Here is a 20,196-nt window from a genome sequence, read left to right as displayed (position 1 = left end):
TTCAGCGGGAGCCGCCATCAAAGGGCGACCTAATCGCGTCTACTCCTTCCAAGATTACGACGTCCTCCTCAGTGCGCCGGTTTTGTTTCTGCATTTTGTTTGACGATTGCGTCTTATTGGGGATTCTCTTGGAGAGCGTCATCTCGCGCTTGACGAGCGCTTCCGAAGTAACGAGTTCTTCGGTCGGCTCACTGAGCCGTTCCGTGCGCCAGCCGCCAGATACTTATACGGCGTTCCGTTTGGCGGCCTGGCGTGATTTGATCTTCGCCGAAGCTAGGAGCGCTGCTTCTGCGTGTGTTTGCGGGGCGCGTGCGCTCTCGTGAACTGACCGGTGTTGCCGAGCTCCGCCTCGGCGCACGTGTCGTCGTCGTTATTCTAACTCATTTCTTTTTTGTGCTCCCCTTTTTTCCCCCTTCTCTCTGTTTCTCGCAGACTGGCGAATCTGCACCGAGGGAGGACATCTCGAGCCCGATCGTCCAGCCTAAGTGAGATCACGCGAACCGCGAGAGAGCTCAGCGGCGGTGGAGATGGTCGGTTTCGCCTGTCTTGCGTTTCTGCTGCCCGTCTGTGTCTCAGGTGAGCTCCTCCCTTTCCCCTCTCCCACTTCCCTCCTCTACCGCAGTGCGCTACCTAGCGGTGGTGCGCGCTCCCGCGTTCTGTGTTTTCGCATAGATTTCGGGATTAGGCGTATGTGAGCGGGTCCTTAAACCTATTTTAACGCGATGGCGTTAAACGCCCTGTTCACCAGAAAGCCCGCTATCGGCGTTGTCAGCGTCGGCCTCTTTGTCGGCGTTGTAAGCGAAAAATCACAGGCGTGGCTCTGGCAGGCTCTGGCATTTCCTTTCCTCAAAAACCGATTTAAAATTCGAAAGCAAAGTATCTGTCTCGCATCTCGGCGGACACCTGAATCGCGCCGTAAGGAAAGGGATAATGGAGGGAGTGAAAGAAGAAAGGAAGGAAAAGGTGCCGTAATGAAGGCTCCGGAATAATTTCGACCACCTGGATAGAGTGTACTGGAATGTTTTGAGTGGCGCGACCAGCCGCCGCGGAGAGGGCCGGTGAGCGTGGAAGTTGGCGGTGGCGCTGCAGTCAACCGCACTTGAATGCGTCTTCGCTGTCAGCCTGCCGTTTGCTGCCGCGCACGGAAGTCGCTGCGTAATGCCCGCGTGATGTTCAAATTAATGCATCGTTCCTCTTTAGTAAAATTAATTATGCAAATGCTCTATGACCTCACGCACCCCATAAAAAACTCCAAAACAATGCATAGCAGTAAGTGAAATTTACACAGGAGCTCCCTCCCCCGTGTACATCCACGATCTTGTTTAGTTTGCACGACGCTCCGACACGGAATTCCGTAAGAGCCTATAGCGGAATGCAGTGACTGCGATGTTGTTGCGTTAATGATATGGCACACAACCACGACGGGGAATAAGCCAGGGTTGGGCGAGGAGCGTGCCGCGGTTACATGAAACACTTTCGTTGTCGTCGTTTAAAGCACGTAGTTTTTTAGAAGGGCGAGCTAGTGCACTTACTCGCAGCATCAGTGCAAGTAGAGCCTTTGTAAAAAATTTAGAGCCGACGGAGTTCACTTCCGAGCCACACTGCATAGCTCGTAATTAATGCATTTCCAGCGTTCCATATCTCCGGAAGGTAAGATTTTTGTCCCGTTACCTCCAATGGGCTGAACGCCCAAATGTGCTACAGGAGCCCCACTATACACCCTAGAAGCAAACCCCGTGAGCTCTGAGCTCTTGACAAAGGCTGTACCAAGTAAAAGTGCAGTTCAATTTCATGTATCTAAATCCAACTTTCCAGGAACTTGAAAGAAGCGCCAAAAATTGTTCCGGAACTCATTGTGCACGGCGACCCAGTCTTACGGCAACAGTAGCCGCACCCCACCCCTCCCCCCACTTAGAAAAAAAATACACGAATATGCATGACACAACTAATTTTATTTACATATACTGTGCCCCACTCAGTCCTCAACAAAATCTTCCATCTCAATTTGCTACACACGGTTAAACTTTATAAATGCTGCTGTGCTTTCCTTCGGGCGAAGTCACAAGACATGTTGAGACCTTTGACAAAAAAAATGTATTCTGGTTACAAGATAAAACCCAGTCACATTTGAGGCGAGCTCCTTGAAGTGTTGATCGCATTCAATACGGTTCATGCCCGTCGTGTTCAGAAGAGCAAGCACAATCATGATGCTGTCGTGATGCAGTTCTCCATAGCTAAAACAACCTGTGAAAACGTCCTCAAGCTGACTCATGAACTTGAACACGCTCAGTGCGGGGTTGAGCAAGCCACCAAAATCGCATGCTTTTGTAAATGTGGCAGCATTCAAATTTTTGCCACCGGGAGCTGGTAAAAGAAGCTGATCCATGCACACACGACATTTTGTTTTCAAGATACACCTTCTTTCAACACACCCCGCAATGTAGTAAGTGAGCCTTGAGTCACTCCTCTGATTGTTATAAGAATTTTCTGTCATAGCTTCTTTGTTGTTAAGAGCTCTTTCTGCTTCATCAAGATTACCCGTGTGGATCAGCATATCAAGAAGTTTCTGCTACTTGTGAGAACCTGCCGCCGGGTCCTTGCATGATAGAAGCGAGCTAACCACGACCTCAGGAACATTTGACACAGCCAGGCTCTTTACCAGATTGTAATAATTGAGGAACTTGAAGTTATGGTTTAGACGTTAGAGTACACGGTTCACAACGTGGTATTCGCCTGCAACAGCTAAATAATTTATTATCGCATTTCTTCGTCATGCTGTTCCGGTATCTGTTTCATCAACCGAAGGATGGCTGTGAGGCGTTGGAAGTATTGAGGTGACGTAAAGAATGAAAAAAAAACTGCAATATAAACGCTCATACGTCTTTTGTGGTCATTCCAGCTTTTGAACGAGGCTGGCGTGAGCGTTGTAGTTAATTAGAAGTGTGTATAAACAATTGCAGTTTTTTTGCGCCTTGTGACCTAAACACTATATACGCGCCGTGGCCATCGTTCCACTGTTCAAACCGAAATAGCAACAAGGAGAAATTTACTTGTCAATTAAATAGCTGTCGTAGGCGAGTACCACGTGGTGGACCATGTATTCTAATGTCTAATGCATAATTCTAAACCAGAAAATAGGCTGCTAAATTTATGAACCCACGCCCCTTCAAAAAAATAATTTCGGAGGATACCACTACTTCTATATGAGACATACTCCACTTGTTCTGTTTTAGTGCTACAACTCTATTTGTGTGCACGCGATCTAGTTTTCAACAATTCTCATAGCACAAATCCCGGGTTTCAACATTGATTAGATTAACTCAACAAACAGACTGAGCTAATGTATAAAATATTTTACTGCTGTTTCCACGAATACATCTTTAGTAATATCACTTGAGTGTTATGACAGTAACATTCAGCAGTTTTTTTTTTTTCAACCGTATTCAACAGAGCGTGGAAGCCCTGGCGAATGCAAGCCGTTCTATTGAACTTGCGCAGTCCTTCGCAAACTTAAACACGGAAGGATTATATTGTTTGAAATATTTTTTGTAAGGACTATCAGCCGCTCAGTCACTGTTTTTCGTACGCAAAGGCCGGAACGAAAAGCGTTTACGTATTTTAAGCACGCGGGCATCAGATTTTCGATCCTTTTTGCGTTACATGTAATCATAACATTTACGCCCCCTAAATAACCCGAATGATGAACTTCCTTTGTCACTTAGGGCGGGTGAGTTTACGTCCAAAACGTGGAGATTATATAATTCCTATGTGGGGAGAACCGCTGTGGCTTTCCTTAGGCTAAATGTACGAATCTGCCCCGCTATATTTGCCAGGGTAAGCTGCTTTTGCTATTCCCCTGTGAAACGATCATCTAAAACCAATAACGTTCAGCGTGTTAGTGTCACACGAGATCCCATTCGACAAAGAACTTGGTGCGTTAATGGGCTTGTTAAACTCCTAAGTTTTCGTCTTGCCCTTTAGCGGTGTCGCATGTGTTGTGGTGGCCTAGGCGTCAGACCTTCGACGACCGCTCAAAAAAATAGGAATGAAATGGAAGAAGAAAAATAAGGGCATTAAGGAAATGAGATAGAGGGAACAAGGACGCATATTTTTTTTTTCCCGGGGCGTTAGATGTGCGTTGTGCGTTCATCTTTCTCTTTACGTCTCTGCTCATTTCCAAACCGTCTGGCTGGCTGGCTCAATTCTACGGCTGCTTCTGCGACAGCGGACACACGCCACAGTGCGCCAGGATGCGGAGAGGCTCGGGAGAGTCTTTCCGCTTCAGTGAATAAAAATACGCCGGCAAGTTTTTGTAGGCAGATTCTTTTCCTCTCTTCGCTCAGCTCAATTTATCTCCTCTTTTCATTGCGGGAGACAAACCGGGTGTATTTTCCAGCCAGCGTGAGATCCGTCACGGGACGCCTTTCTTTCCTCTTTTTTTCCCTCTCCTCGAATAAGCCAGCTCCGAAAAAGGTAGGCACGGGAAAAATGTCCGCAGTACGCATCCTCGGTGAAAAGCTGAAGGGAGGAGAAATGTCATAATGCGCTTTGACGAGCAATTAGCCATTCCGGGCGTTTGTTTCTAGCAATGCAAAACCACGGGACCGCTCTTAAGCTACCGGGTAATCCGGGTTGCTTTGCCTACCAAGGGCCGTTCATGGGGGCGCGACGCCGGCGGCAATATTAGTTGCACTATTTCCTTGTTCTGTTTGAAGCAATTCGGATGGCGCTTCTATAGTTTTAGCGCCTTTACATCTGCTCTCTCCTCCCTTCTATTTTATGTTTTCATTTTTTTAAGGGCCGGAGAATGCGTATCTCAGCTCATACAGGCTGTCATATTTTTGTAAATGTCGTTACTCGCATCTAAAAACGTGCAGAACGACGTAATGCGTTTTTCTCGATGCACTTGCTAGTTTTTACTCGACAACTGCAGAAGCAGTAATATGATATGTAGCATTGTGTATATGACTTCGCCTTCATCCGTGAGCCTATTTTTCGTTCGCACATGAAAGCGCACACAGACACGAAAAGCTCAGCAAAACTTCGTGCATGGATTTATGCGCAGGCATACAAAAACACATATCCCTTGTAGTTTAGCAAAGTGTACGAATGAAAAGAGACAGTATTCACTGCAATTCCAGGACGCAGTCTCTTTCATGCGGTTATTCGGTCCTACAGCTTCGTGTGCGCCTTTCAGCTTCGTGCTGTGCAGTTCTCTCCAAGATGGCTCCCCCGTGGTCACGGCTCGTCGGGTCATCACAAGGGCGGGGCTTTGACCGATTGCACTTGAGCACGCCGCGTGTACTTCGTCCCCCATGGCTTGTCCCGGCGACTCTGGCTCTATGGGCTTTTCGTTCTCGAATCCTCGAGTGCTGCTACGCTGAGATCGCAATAAAGCATGAAAAATTGGCACCGCGTTTCGAAGCAACCAGAAGTATTTGGAGGAGTTGAATAAAAAAAGGGGGGAATAAGCCCTTTCGATCCATGGCCCTCACGGAACTTCCAGATAACGGTTATGCCAGCCGCTTTTGGGCTGTTTCCCGTCGGCTTCTTCAGCGAGAGAACCAAGCAAAGAGCGAATAAAAAAAGCAGGGCAGGCGCAACGCCAGTGTAATAGACTGGCTGTGAGACGAAGAGAGGAATAGCGGAAGGCTTAAATTGAAAGACGGGGCCTGGGAGGAGAAGCAATAAGAAGAGAAAGCGAAGAGAAACGTCATCGTGGCGTCAAGTGTCGCAAAAGAAAACAAAGCCGGGAGGACACAGCGATCGGAAAGGGCATGGGGGAGAGACCAGCGGATGAGAGGCAGACTCTTCCCTCGAGTTCGCAAAATAAAAAGATGTTGATAAATAAGCTTGGAATAAACACAGAGACAAAAAGTCTGTGCAAAGAAAATAAAGTTGAGATTGAGGCCCACGGCGCGCCGGGACAGGTTTTATAAAAGAAGCCGACGGAGGGTCGAGTCGAAAAAGCCGACGTGTCACAAAACGGACGACGTCGCGATGACGGAGGGCCCGGCGCGTTGGAGCGTGAGGGAAGAAAGCGCCGCACGCCCAGAAGAAAGACAAACGCGGAAACACAAGCAGCAGCTGGCAGCCGAGGGCGAGGGAGGAAGTCGGGGGGCAGTAGACGCGCGACGTAGGCCGTCCGAAACGCGATGGCAGGCAGTGGGAAAGAAGGGGAGAAAAATAGAGAGCAAGGGAATGTCGGAGAAGACGACGACGTGGTATATACGCCGCGAGCTATACGAGGCGGCGACAAAGCAGAAAGAGGAAAGAAATCCACACAAGCCGATGCTTCGCTTTTTTCTGAGCTGTAAGAGAAACATGAACTCGCAGAGTGTAATAGTGGCAGATGCCATCGTGATCTCGCTAGTGGCGGGTGCGAGGTCTTCCCTCAGCGCGCTTGCTCGCAGAGCCAGTCTCGTCTTGTTCCTGCTTGGGGCCTCTGCTTCTTCCCCCGTCGCTGGAAGCGTGTTTCTGCTCATTCTTTCTGTGTGAGCGCTGCCTGCAGGCGACGAAAACTGGTGTAGCAGCGCTTCTCCCCATTTTGCTCCCCTTGCGCTGCGTTTTTTTTTTTTTGTCTGCAGCGACGAAGTGAGGTTTGCGAAGGAACAGATAATTTGAAGCTCGTAAATCCTGTCGAAGCTCCCCGCCACTGCCGCCGCCGGCGCTGGGGAGGCCTCGCGAAGGCATCGTTGCCAAATAAGAGACGGCCGTCGTAATGCCTGGTCCGCCGAAAACGAGACGTCTTCTCTCGCATGCTCTCTCGCGCCACTTCCTGGACCAAGAAAGGCGCGCGCGTTCAAGAAATTTCTCCTTCGGGCCTTCGCGCTCATTTGATGGTGCCTCGGTCTCTGATTCGCTTTTGCCTTTTCTCGCCCGGTCCTCCCTGATTTCGCACTGCAGTTCGAAGCTCTACGCGCGTTTCTTTATTTACAGGGCTCTTCTTACACCGCGGCGGCGTCTAATGACTTCCGCGTGTCACAGCGTTCGTTTTTAACGCCGCAGACATGTCGCTGCCTCGCTGAAATTAACTTCCTTTTTCATATCGTGGGTTTCGCTCAACTAAGATCAGCCGCAAAAGAGGAAAGAAAAACAGACGGCATGAGGCCTTCTCGAGGTAATGAGCGCCTTGGAGTTCCGCAAACCTTAAGGCGGTGCATTGATGTCGGGCGCAGAATTACATGCACTATTCAGTCAAGAATTGCCGAGTGAGATATTCACGAGGGACGTTTCTTGTAATTTTGCCTTCCTTCTTTTTGTATTTTTTACTCGCCAAGTTAAGAAAAAAAATTAGTTCCGGGGTAAATCGACCAGCTGCTGTGTAACAACTTTATATTGTGCCAATTTGTCAGTGAGTTCAGGATTCGATAGTGACATACCCGTCTAGGAGCAAAGGGCAGCTAGAAGTTGCAGATATGAACTGGTATAAAAGCGTTGGTATTACCCGTATCTGCATTCCGCTTTATTCATTATGATCGCTGCTGTAGAAAGGTAAACCGCATTTGTGCTTGTGCTTGCGCTACAGTGCCTGACAACAAAGAAGCGAAGACTTAGTTTTGCCTGTTAAGCGCTGAATCTGCGACTCTTGAGCCATTCCGGATATGTCAGAAATTTGCCTCCTCCAATGACCCTTAGGCGGATTTGTTCGCATCTAGTCGATTCCAATCCTTGCATAGTGCATTTATTTCACGCACTCCAAGGTATTTTATTCTTACACCGGTATATTATCGTATTAGAAAGGAAACGAGGGGAATGATGCGCCTTTCAGCATTACTGAAGAAAAATGCTCGCAGTCGTATCAGTGATCATTAGCACTAATCAGGGGCCAATCTTGTAAAGATTTACTTGTCGATTCATTCCTACCACAGCTCCGCCTTGATCAGCCCTACGTCTAACGCCGGAACGAACAGCTGCAAATTTACTGCTAGCTATCAGCCATGGCGTCACAGGTGGTTGCCATGAATGGTCAAAAAACCACACAATGAGTGGGAGCGGGGAGGGGGGGGGGGATAGCGCATAAAAGATGCTGCTGCAGCCTGCGCTTAGTTTTACTCTGTTCCATGTTTCATCTCATGTTGGTATTTTTTTTTATTTTGGTAACAGCGGTGGTTGTCGATTCGAACTGCAGCGTGCATGCAGTGCGGATAAGCAATGGTCGGCAATTGCTGTGACCCCCAGATCGCGATTATTCATGCGCATGCTTCACTTTCGCCAAATATTGAATTATCAGCGAGGAACTCTAGCGTGTGAAAAGTGGCCTATCTACGAGAAGGAAAGTTCTCACCCACCCCGTCGAGCTTCGCAGCAGTCGTCGTCCTCCTCCTCCCCCGCTTTAATTGCGCACTGTCGCTATCAGCCAGCGACGTTCCTAATGCCCCTGCGCCCTTTTTTCGTCGGTCTCCGGAAACGCTGTCGCACGGCCGCTTCCTTGGCTGCTTGCTCCTTGGAACGAGTTTATCGCGTTTTCCCGCCGAGACACGAGAAAGGCGGTGTGCGACTGGGTGGCCTCTTTTCTCTACCTCCTCCTCCTCCTCCTCACTTTTTCTCAACCACTCACGCCTTTCTCTATGGCTGGCGTTTCTTCGCAGCTCGCCTGGCCGAACTTATCTGCCGATGCCAGCGCAACTGGCAACGTGGGAAATTGCTCAACCGTCCACGGGGCTTCGCTTCCAGCGTTGCTCTTGGCGCGCTCAATTACGGAAATTTCCTGAGCTCCCGTCGAGTCGACAGTTTAGAAAGTAACTCTCCTCGGTGGCACTTCTAGAAGTTGTCTCGCCTCGCTTTTCACCGCAGTCCTTTCCCTTCGCTCCCTTTCCTTCCTTCTCTTTCTCCAAGAGCGAGTACATGTCTTTCCTTTTTCTCCTCTCTTCTTCTCTCCAGTGCCCTTACGACGTGAGTTCAGCTCCATTTTATTTTATCGGCTACTGCAGCCGGAGATTGCATGTGGCAAGTAGCATGGGTCGCGTTCTTAATTTAGGGTCGAGAATGAAGGTTCGACTCTGGGGCTGTTTTGCTGTTCTTCGGCATGCAGCAACGCCTCGTCCTTGTTTGGTTCTGCGCTTAAACTTTCATGTCATGTCACGCCAATACGCCCAAACTACGACGTTAGTAATCGTGTTCGTTTACTGAGTTTTTTCGCAACAGCAATTTGAAATAATTTAGCGCATGTAACAATCGCCACAAAGAAGTACTCACAGCCTCCGGGAAGGCAAAAGTCAGGTTGCTACATATCCCTATGTTATACCTATGCAAGGAGAGGCTATGTTAATAAGGAATAAAGACTTGAGCCGGAGTTTAAAATGACGTAAATAGTTCTGTTCGTTGGGGAGAAGTTTTGGCAGACAAAGGTGCTAATTATTTAGTCAGTGCCTTTCTTTTCTCCAATAAACGCACTGGCATCCTTCACCTTTAATTCTTACTCTATTTAGACTAAATTACTTTAGGGGATCCTGAATGGCTACGTGAACTCCATGGTTAACAATTCTTGATTTATATTCCTGCTTCCTTACACATCGCAGCTTTCTGTTCACATATTAAGCGTAGGAACTGGCATGGATAGGGTCACTAAGCTCTCGTGTTGTCAGGTTAAGTGTTCAACCTTTAGAATAAAAGAAAAAATTGGTAGATGTTTAGCTTAGTTAAACCGAGCAGACGTGTGAAAGCAGGTGGTGATTCTTCAATTGCAGGAGGCACCTAAGCTCCGACTTCAAGGCATGAAGCGATGTATTTGGTGGTTTAATGTCCATATATGCAGAATTGCTCATTCTCTACTTAACATTCAAAGATGGGGGCGAGTCCTCATACCACTACCAGCGCAGTGGGGCAGCGGTTAAGTGATGCGCCACTGCACTGGCAGGTGGCTGTCACAGCCACCCGTAGGGATTGTGCGACGCAAATTGTTCAAGGATGCACTGACGCTACCTTTTTGAAAACCTGGCGTAGCGAATCTTTCGCTTCAAAAACGGCAGCTGGTTATCCTGACATTCATGACCAGCGCAACGAGTGCCGAAGCGACACAGCGGAGGTCTCACGTACGAGCAGCATCAACTCGCAAACAGCGCCAGCAGAGGGTCATAGCATAGTATAGACATACTAGCGTAGCGTGGTAAACAGGCTTTAACAAAGGGTAACCATGGCAACAGTGGTGGAAAGCCAGACTCGTTAAAATCCGGTGGGCTCAACTGGAAAACAAAAAGAAAACGTATTTTCGCTCCAGTGACCGGTTGCAGTGCCTTATTGGCATCAGCCGTGACACCGCCCCAAGAAGATGGCCGGAAAGTGCGGTATTCCTGTGGCATTTTCAGCACCGGGAAAGTTACGAGTAAAGTCTGGATAAATTGCGGATAAGGCGGTGCATGCGCAGTCGCGCATCTGTCGCCTAGTAAATGACGGAAGCCTCCTAGCGCTCTTAAGCACGTCATGCACATTTCCTGAGATGTCTGTACAGAATACTGATTGCACTCTCCTGTAGAAAAAGCCACATCGTCCACACTAGACGCTGTTTCGCTGACCGCTTGCGAGAGCATTACACAGTAGCTACTGCCCCGATTGGCGGACGTCGGCATTTGGCTGCTCACTGTCGCCAGTGCTTGTAGAAGCCAGTTTGAAGGGCACTTTTCAACAGGACGCGCGCTTTGCGCGATTATGGGACGCAGACAAGCAGGGAAATATTCGAAACCTTGCGTATTTTGACCTATAAAGCCAACTGCATCGGTGGTCTGTAGCGTTTCTATGTGCGCGCTCCCACCTTACCACCACGGATGCGTAGCAGGCACGTGGCTGTCTTTGTATAAGTTTACAGTAGTACATCTTTCTTGAGCTAAAAAAAATTAATCCATTAATTGAAGTTTGCAGCAAGCAAACTTGCCAGTGTGCCACCTTTTTACGTAATCTCTTTTGCGCTACATATACTGGTCGTGCTGGCAACTTCACTTCACTTCACTTTCACTTTATTTCCTTAAAGACCCTCGTGTGAGGGTATTACATAAGGGGTGGGACACATATAGATTAACAACAGAAAAAGTACACAAAAACTGAACGAGTTATACAAAGAAAAATGATTATCGTGATGCAAGGAAACGCGTAATTTGGTTAAGAAACATAGTTTGGCATGTGATGGCAGCAAGTTCATGGGGAAGGCCGTTCCAGTCGCTAGCAGTCCGGGGAAAGAATGATGAAGAAAAAGTTGTTGTGCGTGCTCGTGGCCGAGATACCTGCTGCTGATGTCCGGTGCGAAGAGAAAAGCGTGGTGGGGGAGGGCAGATATAGGGTTCCTGTGATAGCTCGGAATAAAAGAATTTATGAAATAGGGATAAACTAGCAATGTGGCGACGAAGTGCAAGAGTAGGTAGATTGGACTGCGATTTCAGAGCTGATATGCTGATATCAAGAGAGTATGAGGAATGAATGAATCTAGTTGCCCTATTTTGAACTGATTCAAGTGAGTTAGTAAGGTATACTTGTTTCGGAGACCAGATGGGCGATGCGTATTCTAATTTTGATCGAACTAGTGATTTGTATGCGAGTAGCTTAACATGCTGGGGGGGGCAGAGTGGAGATGACGCTTTAAGAAGCCAAGCGTTTTGTTAGCAGATGAAATAATGTTCGCGATATGGCTATTCCACGTGAGGTCATGACTAAGATGAACACCGAGATATTTATATGATTGGACAGGGTCGATAGGAACGTTAGAGATAGAGTAGGGGAACAGGAGAGGATTACTGCGACGGTTGAAAGATATATACTTGCATTTGTTTATATTAAGTGTCATTAGCCAGTCGTTGCACCAGTTTTGTACCAGATTTAGGTTATCTTGTAGGGATTGCTGGTTAACGGAGTCAGTAACTGTTTTGTAAATAACGCAATCGTCGGCAAACATCCGAATATGGCAATCTAATTTCTGAGGTAGGTCGTTAATATAAATTAGAAACAAAAGAGGCCCTAGGACGGATCCTTGGGGCACCCCTGAGGAAACTGGTAATAAGTTAGACATTTGATTATTAATGACGACTGATTGGGAACGGTGAGTCAAAAATTCTTTTATCTATGCTAGTATGTCAGGATGCAAGCTTAGGCAGGAAAGTTTCAGAAATAGGCGGTTGTGGGGTACCTTGTCAAAAGCCTTAGCAAAGTCGAGGAAGATTGCGTCGGTTTGGAGGTTAGCGTCAAGGTTGGCATGTAGGTCATGAACGAAGATATCTAATTGCGTTTCACAGGAGTATCCTTTACGAAATCCGTGTTGTGATGAATGGAAGAAATTATTTGAGTCCAGAAACTGCATTGTTAAAGAGTAAATGACGTGTTCCATGAGCTTGCAGGGTATGCTGGTTAGTGATATGGGGCGGTAGTTAAGTGGCGAATTTTTTTTACCCGACTTGTGGACTGGAACGACCTTCCCCACTTTCCAGTCGTAGGGTATGATACCCGTTGAAATGGACTGCGCGAACAGTAAGCATAAGAACTTGGCAGATGCATGGCGAGTGTTCTTTAGGACTTTTGTGTTAATTCCATCAATGCCGGTGGATGAAAAAAATTTTAATTTATCTATTAGAAGGGATATGCCGGTTTCTGCGAACGTAACGGTTGGCATTGCAGTTGTGGGGTCATTGGTTGTCATGAGGGGTGGTGGTTCTTGTTCTTTAGTGAATACAGATGCGAAGGCAGAATTAAATATGTTAGCGCACTCAAAGTCCGAAATAACACGTCCAGAATTGTCAGTCAGGGTAACAACGCGCGAAGATTGGGGATTTAGAAGCTGCCAGAATTTAGTCGGGTTATTTGTGAGTATATTTGGCAAGTCGATATGATAAAAGGAACGTTTAGCGTTTTTTAGTGCGACCAAATACGCCTTTTCAGCACCGCAATATTTTTCCCATGCGCAGTCTGCTCTGCTCAGTTTGGCACTTCTGAAGAGGCGTATCTTTTTATTTTCTAATCTTCCAAGAGTCTTGGTGAACCATGGTTTGTGGTGGTTAGCGCGGAAGCTGCATTTGGGGATATATTTGTTAGTCAATTCATTCATTTTGTGCTTAAACATTGACCAGTTTGTGTGGATGTCTTGTTCGTCAAATGACTCCTGATAAGATGGAAAAAGGGCCTCCAATTCCGCGTTGAAGGCCTCATAGTTTCCTTTGTTGTAAAGAGAAATTGTTTTTTGGGAAGTTTCTTTTGTCATTGGAGAGAAGTTAAAGCATGCATGAATAACTTTATGATCGCTGATTTCACGGAGGTAAGTGATAGCGTTGAGGCTGTCGGGGTAGCTAGATAGTATGAGGTCAAGAATGTTAGCAGTATCTCCGGCGATGCGTGTAGGCTGTGTTACTAGTTGCGCTAGGTTAAAGTTTAGGCAGACATCCATAAATTCACGGGATTCATCCTGTCTAAAAACAGGTTGATGAGGAGTAGACCAATTTATGCCAGGATAGTTGAAATCTCCAAAAAGGAGGATGTGTGCCTTAGGGTGTCTAGTTTTAAGTTCGTTTAAAATGTTCTGCAGTTTACGGGGGAATTCGGGACTATTATGAGTGGGTCTGCAACAAACTCCAATTAATATAGATACTGGTGTGGCTCGGCAAAGGAGCCATAGTATTTCGAGGTCTGATGTGACGTTGATGTGTGAACACTGTAACTGATTGCTTGTAGCAATAAGGACGCCACCCCCCCCGAGAGCTAGTGCGATCAGCACGAAAAAAGATTAAAGTTTGGTAAGTTGCAAAGAACTTCAGCGCCGCTTATACTATCAGTCAGCCATGTCTCTGTCAAAACGAGCAGATTTCTGCCCGTTGAAGACACAAGACTGGACAAAAGATCGGTCTTTGAAAGCAGGCTGCGTATATTGGTATAGATAACCGACAGACAAATATTCTCTCGAGGGGTGGTATAGCAAATATTAGATTTGTGACGGTGGCGAGATAAGCGCTATGCTATTTCTGTAACCGTTTCTGTGGCAGCATCAAAGGTGTAGCGTTTTTTTCCGAGAAAAAGTGTCTTGTACCGCAGGGAGAACGGTCCGGTTTCTGCTTTTGCAAACGCGACAAGGTGTTTGCGTGCTTTTCGAACAGGAAAGGAAAAGTCTTCTCCGATGCTAAAATCGGTGCCCTTCAACTTGGGTCCCTCTGAGAGGATAGTTTCTTTTGTTTTAGAGGACAAAAATTTTGCTATAATCGGCCGTCGACGGCCTTCCTCATAGCGGCCCAAACGATGTGCACGCTCAATTTGACTTGTGTCCAAGGTTACCTGTAATTTGTCCTGACAATGGTGGATTATTATTTCTTCCGATTCAACGAGCGTTTAGCGCGAATTAGAATCCGAAAGGCCATAGAATATCAAATTGTTACGGCGTGACCTATTTTCGGTGTCATCTAACCGAGCTTCAAGGTTAGTAACAAGAGCAGCAGTCTTAGCGGAGACAGATTGGGCAGATTGTAGATCGGTTTTGAGAGTAGAGAAACCCTGGAAAACACTTTCTAGGTCAGCTACGCGCTTACTCAAATCAGAAATTGTTATGTCAATAGAACGCATCTGACGCTTAAGGTCCTGTACATCGGTTATTATTTGGTCTTGACCAGTTGACAATGTCTCCAGCTTAGCAAGAATACGGTCAAATTTATCAGGACCAGGATTCGTCTAAAAATCGCCCGACAAGAGCAGGAGGGATTTTATGACACCAAAACATTCATCAGCGACAAAAATGCAACACTGCAGGCTCGGCAGCTGTAGTAGACAGTAGTTACTAGTTTTTTTTGCAAAAAGGCAATATGGTTTACTGAACTGCATAGCGAAAATCAGTGGATGAGGAGGCTGTGTTATGGCACAGCTACCGAGCCCACAAAGCGCGGGCGGGAAGCGGTGCTTCTTATGCGCTGGCAGGAACGATGTTGTCGCTGCCGCTTGTGCTTTCCATCCGGTGTCGAGGATCCAGTGAGGGGGCGCGGCTTTTATCGACGCTTCCGAGGCGCCCAAAGCAAAGGTTCGGTTGTTCCCATTGTAGAATGGCATTTCCAGCTCTGGTAGGACGACCCACGAAAAGTTGAAGAGTGCTGGCAAGACGTATGCGAAGGTAGGCACGAGCACCTGCATAGCGAAAATCACTGGATGAGGAGGCTGTGTCATGGCACAGCTACCGAGCCCACAAAGCGGCGTACGAAAGTGCCGCACCGCTGACCACGGAACGCGTGCGTGGGTACTCGAGTCTCGCGTGGTTTCGCAGCGTTTGCACGGAGCATTAGCGCTCTCCGTGCTAGTAAAGACTGCAACTTTGAATCCTTGCGCTGCGACAACTATGTATTAGAGCAAGCCCTAATTGAATTGTCTCTGGACTGCCGTTTCACTGTTCCCAGAACAGAAAGGCCAGTGAACCATTTCGCGAAAGCTTTAGTGTGGCCTTGTGGTCGCTGTTCCGGAGCCTCCTTCTTCGAAAGTCTTCACAGTGAGCACGCTTTGCACGCTTCGCCGAACCGCTCTGTACGTCGCGTAGGCGGTGCTGTTGGCGAGCCTCGATAAATCCGTGCAGCCTTATGAAAGGCGTGAGCTCATCAGCGACTGAACTTATCAAGACGTCCGCGACCAAGAATGGTTGACGTCTGTCAACGCCTCGGCTCTCCTGGATTCTTGGCTTTTGCAAATGGCGGTTTGACAGTCGCCACTGGATCGCTCGCAAACAGCGGTCATGTCCTTATGAAATCTGTCATTCAGCAGCGGAGCGCGGCTTGAGATTTCCCAGAGCTGTACAGTTTTAAGAGAAGCCTCAGCCAGAGCGTATACGCTCACTTGCACGCGAAATCTGTGAGCGGCTGCGGATCCTGGTTTAGTAATATCTGCAATTTGTTTGGTCTTTGTTTTTCTGCAGTGAGTGAGACGTCGCGAAAGGGAAGTAGAGATGGGTGGAGAGGAGTTTGCGTAAAAGGCCGCCGAGACACAACTCGTGGCGAGGACAAGCCACCTACTTATTCAATTAGCGGAACTCGAGTAATTGATTGTCACCGACGCAGGGTAACGGCGAAAAGGTTCATTACGCAAACGAGAAGGCCGCCTGGCTGCGACAGCTCTGAAACTTCAACCGCTCATTTATAATTTTCGTCATCCGCGGTCACCGGCCACTGCGGCCCAATTAAGAAAACGCTCATGATCTGCGCGCGGAAAACAATACGTGAGTGGAGGGGAACTATCTTGACACCAGTTGTAAATCGAAAATGATGAATTGTCTCGACGAACAACGATGTGTACGTTTCGACTGAGCTCCTGGACGGCCCGTGCATTGAATGAATTAATCAACCGCTGATTATTCGGAGAAAGCAATCTGACATCAACATTACTCTGCGAGTGCGACTCCCCCGTTTAAGGCATCTGCGTGCGTAGTCAATCAAGTCTGAATATGAAAACTTATGAGTGTCTGGTGTCATGCTTCCCTCTTATGTTGCGACAAAATTTGTACACTGTAGTCTTAATAATTACCACTCACTCATTTGGTCCCTTTTCGTGCCATACTTGGTCATACCCGAAATTGCAGCTGTCTCGACTGCAGCGGTTGCGTTTCATTAGAGGCGAAACGAAAAGGCATCCGTATGCTGTGTGACGTCAGTGCATGTTAAACAACCCCGTGTGGTCGAAAATAATCCGCAGCCCTCCAATACGGCGTCCACACAGCCCATGGGTCGCTTTTAGACGTCAAACGTCATGCAGACCTCGCGCATGTTTGCAAACAAACGAGGTGGGGCGCTGCAGTCGCTTGCAGGCTCGCAGTAGGCCAGGGAGAGGAGTGGCGAAGAGGTCTTGAGCGCGGGTGTTGGAGGCTTGTTGGCGCGTTTTTAATTTCTTTGAATCACATGAGTGGTTGCTGCATTTAACTTAACTCCGCTCGAAGTGAACGGGCCTGCGTTAACGACGTACGGCGTATTCTAGGAAAACACTTCGGCACTGTGCATTGCCTCTGCTACTGGTGGAAAACAGAAAGCGTTGTAGTCATCGATATCTACGCGATGCATTGAATAAACTCATCAGCCTGTGACAGCATGTACTAGCCGCATTGATCGCACTTCAGGAAAATAGGAGAAGCAGTGGAATTATTTCGGCGGAGCAGATGTGTTGTCGCCTTCTGCTGACCCACCTCCCACGCAGTGCGTCGCCATTTCCAGCTAGCGCTGCACTTGATCAGCTTAATCCCCGATATCTCGCTACAGTTTTTACCTGACAGTGTCTGTTTGTCAATCCCCGTAATGAGTCGGATAGCGAGCAACGCATGGGAGTGAAAGACGCAGCGTCTGGTGAAAAAAATACCACTCGCCTCCAAACTAAGTGCAGTGGACGCAGCCAGACGTGCTCACGCTTGTTCTCGCGTGATTCATGATAACAGTTGCCTGCCACTGTCTAGAGATGGCAAAACAACGACAAATGCACGCTGCCGTTTCGACAATACCTGCCAGCGGCCATTTCCTTCCAAACAATTAGGTTAACGAAGACGCACCGGTTCACGAAACAACGTACGACATATCATGCAAGCAAAATACCTGAAACGTGCTTGCGTTTCTTTTCGCGCGCGATAATATTCGGTAAATCTAACCGTATAGTGACGTCTTCTTGCATGAATGCCACAATTTAGCTGACTTTTATTCTACACAATTCAGTTATTCTGTCAGATTAAAAAACTTCTAAGTAAATATTAAACGCTGTCAACGCGACCTTGAATATTCGTGTAATGCTATCAACAGAAAGTAGCATTTCTTGGACGTGAGTGAGCCGGCCGGCGCCTCATCTGCCGAAAAATTGCACCACGCAGTAATTACGCGCGCAGGTAAACTTATGCTCTTTTATCAGCGAATCGGCGTAACAACTTCTCCTTTACGACATCTTTGCCGCTTATAGCCAGTGACAGTGTCGGGACCGAGATTTGCGCTTTTTTACCGCGGCCCATTGCGGCAATCTACGACAAACCTATCGAGGCTCACCTTATTTCCCCTTATCTGCTACTACGCGCATCCCACAGCGACGCAACTGCTCAACACACGCTGCTTGCGCAGCACGTTGGGCACGTTTTGCCTACCTGTTTCGCCTACCGCACGAAAGCTGCTCCTTACATCAGCGCCACAGCATCTCCAAGACGTCGCGGCGTGAGTCGGGGACAAAAGTCTATGGACCACATGGTCCTCAAAAGAAGCCGATAGCTCTGCAGCTGAAGAACACACTTTCTCAAGTGAAAGGCAAAGTTTCGATATTTCCTCTCCACAAATGTGGTCTCCAGGCACCGGCTAATAACAGAGCTATCGGCTTCGTTTGAGGAACGCGTGGTCCACAGACTTTTCACCCCGACCGTAGTATGCTAAACCACCGGTCATGTTAGGCGGGAACTACCAGTTTCCTCAGCCTTTCTTACTGGTTCACGTCAAGCCCTCCGCCTCCAGACGTATTTAACGTTCGACAGTTTTCATTGTATTAAGAAACGCAAAACCGTCATCTCTGCTTTGCTTTTGCGCGCCATTCGAAACAAGCAAGGCGCTGCGAAGTGGACGCGCTGAAAGAAGTGGAAGTTCATTGGCCAGCGACGAGAAAGTTGCTGACCAATAGTGTGGCACACTTAAACGAGAAACTATGAGCGAACATGGCAATGGGAGCAACTGTAGTACTTCAATACCTTTCAAAAAACGTCGCGAAATTGCCCGCTTTACTCTTCTTAACGAAGTGCGCTTCAAAGGGAGCGCGTTTTCTCTCTGCTGTTTCCAGATTTGGTTGCAATAAGAACAGGATTGAATTGCTACGAGTGTCTGAAGACAGTGATCAATGCGAAAATCGGTGGTTATTCTTGGGAGCGTGTGTTTAACGGCGTTACCCTCAAAGAAAAAAAAAACGCGCAAAACTCAAAGTGCGAAAATCCTAAAACCATGAAGTGCAACCACGGAGCACGTCTCATCATGAACTGCGCTACTCAAGCTATTTATCTTTTCGGCACAGACGCAGAAGCTTTATCCTCCGTGGTACGATTTCAAAATTTTTGGGGGATAACTCTCCTAAATGGGTCCAGTCTCCAAAAAAACTTCATTCGTCAGTTGGTGCCCATCTCTGCGTTTCTGTTCCCAGGTGATCATTTTTTTTGCGCTAATTTTCATTGTCAGCTGTCGCCCATATTGCGAAAGATTACGAAAAAAATCATTACCGTGAGCCATAGAATTAATGCTGCGTTGTCCGCTCTATACACAGCTTAGAAAAAACAAGCGGTTTTGCCCCGTAAAGCGCGGGTTGAGTACAGAGTAAATTATTGGCCGAAATTCCGGTTTAATTTGTTCAGTGCCCGCAGCGGCTTTTAAATAAACCAGTGAATGCGTTGGGTAATATAGTTAGTGTGCCTTTCTTGCTGGCGCTGTGTGTTCGCGCAGTCATTTACTCTTCGTAACTTTTATGTTCTATAACACCTCAGTGGGCCTGTTGGTAACCCTAAACGAAGGAAGATTACGTACGCACAATACATTTTCACTTTTCGTATCAACTATTTTTCAATACATTAATCATTAGTCTTCATTACACTTTTCTGCAAATATCACATTTCTGAGGTGTTCTCCAATACTGCAGTTTGTAACCCTCGAATGTCAAAGCATAGCTTTTGTTTATATTTTGAATACAAACTCAAAGTATAAAGCACATGCGTCACAAAAATTCGCTTTAATATTTAAGGGCGTTTCTTGTGAACAAACTGCACAAATATTAGTTTGAAAAGCATCGTGTCTCCGCGCGCACGCGTTATTGTGCCCGGCTAAAAATATGAAAGATGTAAGTGGCGTTTAGTATAAAAAGTGCGCAGGCAATTTCACCTTCCGCTGCGGGACAGTGGCCCGAGAAATGAGGACAGTCTCGCCGCGTCTCCAAGACACCTTCTTTGCCTCATACGGGGACAGGCCTAGTCAGGGGCGCTTGGTGGAAGAAAACTTTCCAGCCGCTAAGAATCATTTTTCTCTGCCGGTAGCTTAGGGATGAATCCCAGGCATGATAACGCTTTTTCCCCACGATCCCAGGCTGGCCCGGTAGAAAGAAACTTGTTCGAACATTCGGTCGTTTCTTTTTTCCGTATTTCTTCATACTCCTGACTTGAGCCGTACGGTTTTCTCTGGCCCTCTCCTCCTCTTGCCTGGCCCTTTTGTTCTCCCTCGCCCTCCCCTGCTGGCCTCGCCCCTCGATTCCTCATTACTTTCGCCGCGAATCGGAACAGCC

The 20,196-nt window shown here is 47.5% G+C and overlaps 1 protein-coding gene across 21 annotated transcripts in view; it reads left to right on the top strand.

Moving 5' to 3' along the window:
• The window catches only part of LOC144136224 (protein turtle homolog B-like), an 873,939-nt gene that overhangs the window by 536,536 nt on the left and 317,207 nt on the right, over positions 1 to 20,196 (top strand). For all 21 annotated transcript variants that reach the window (XM_077668373.1, XM_077668378.1, XM_077668372.1 and 18 more), the window contains one exon: positions 433 to 576. In XM_077668373.1, coding sequence (XP_077524499.1) covers positions 528 to 576 — 49 coding nt within the window. In that variant the 5' untranslated portion in view covers positions 433 to 527. The remainder of the gene's footprint in view (positions 1 to 432; positions 577 to 20,196) is intronic.

Source organism: Amblyomma americanum, chromosome 6, assembly GCF_052857255.1.
Source record: "Amblyomma americanum isolate KBUSLIRL-KWMA chromosome 6, ASM5285725v1, whole genome shotgun sequence".
Lineage (NCBI taxonomy): Eukaryota > Metazoa > Arthropoda > Arachnida > Ixodida > Ixodidae > Amblyomma > Amblyomma americanum.
The sequence above is the reverse complement of the archived record's forward strand: the minus strand, read 5'-3'. Positions and strand labels throughout refer to the sequence as shown.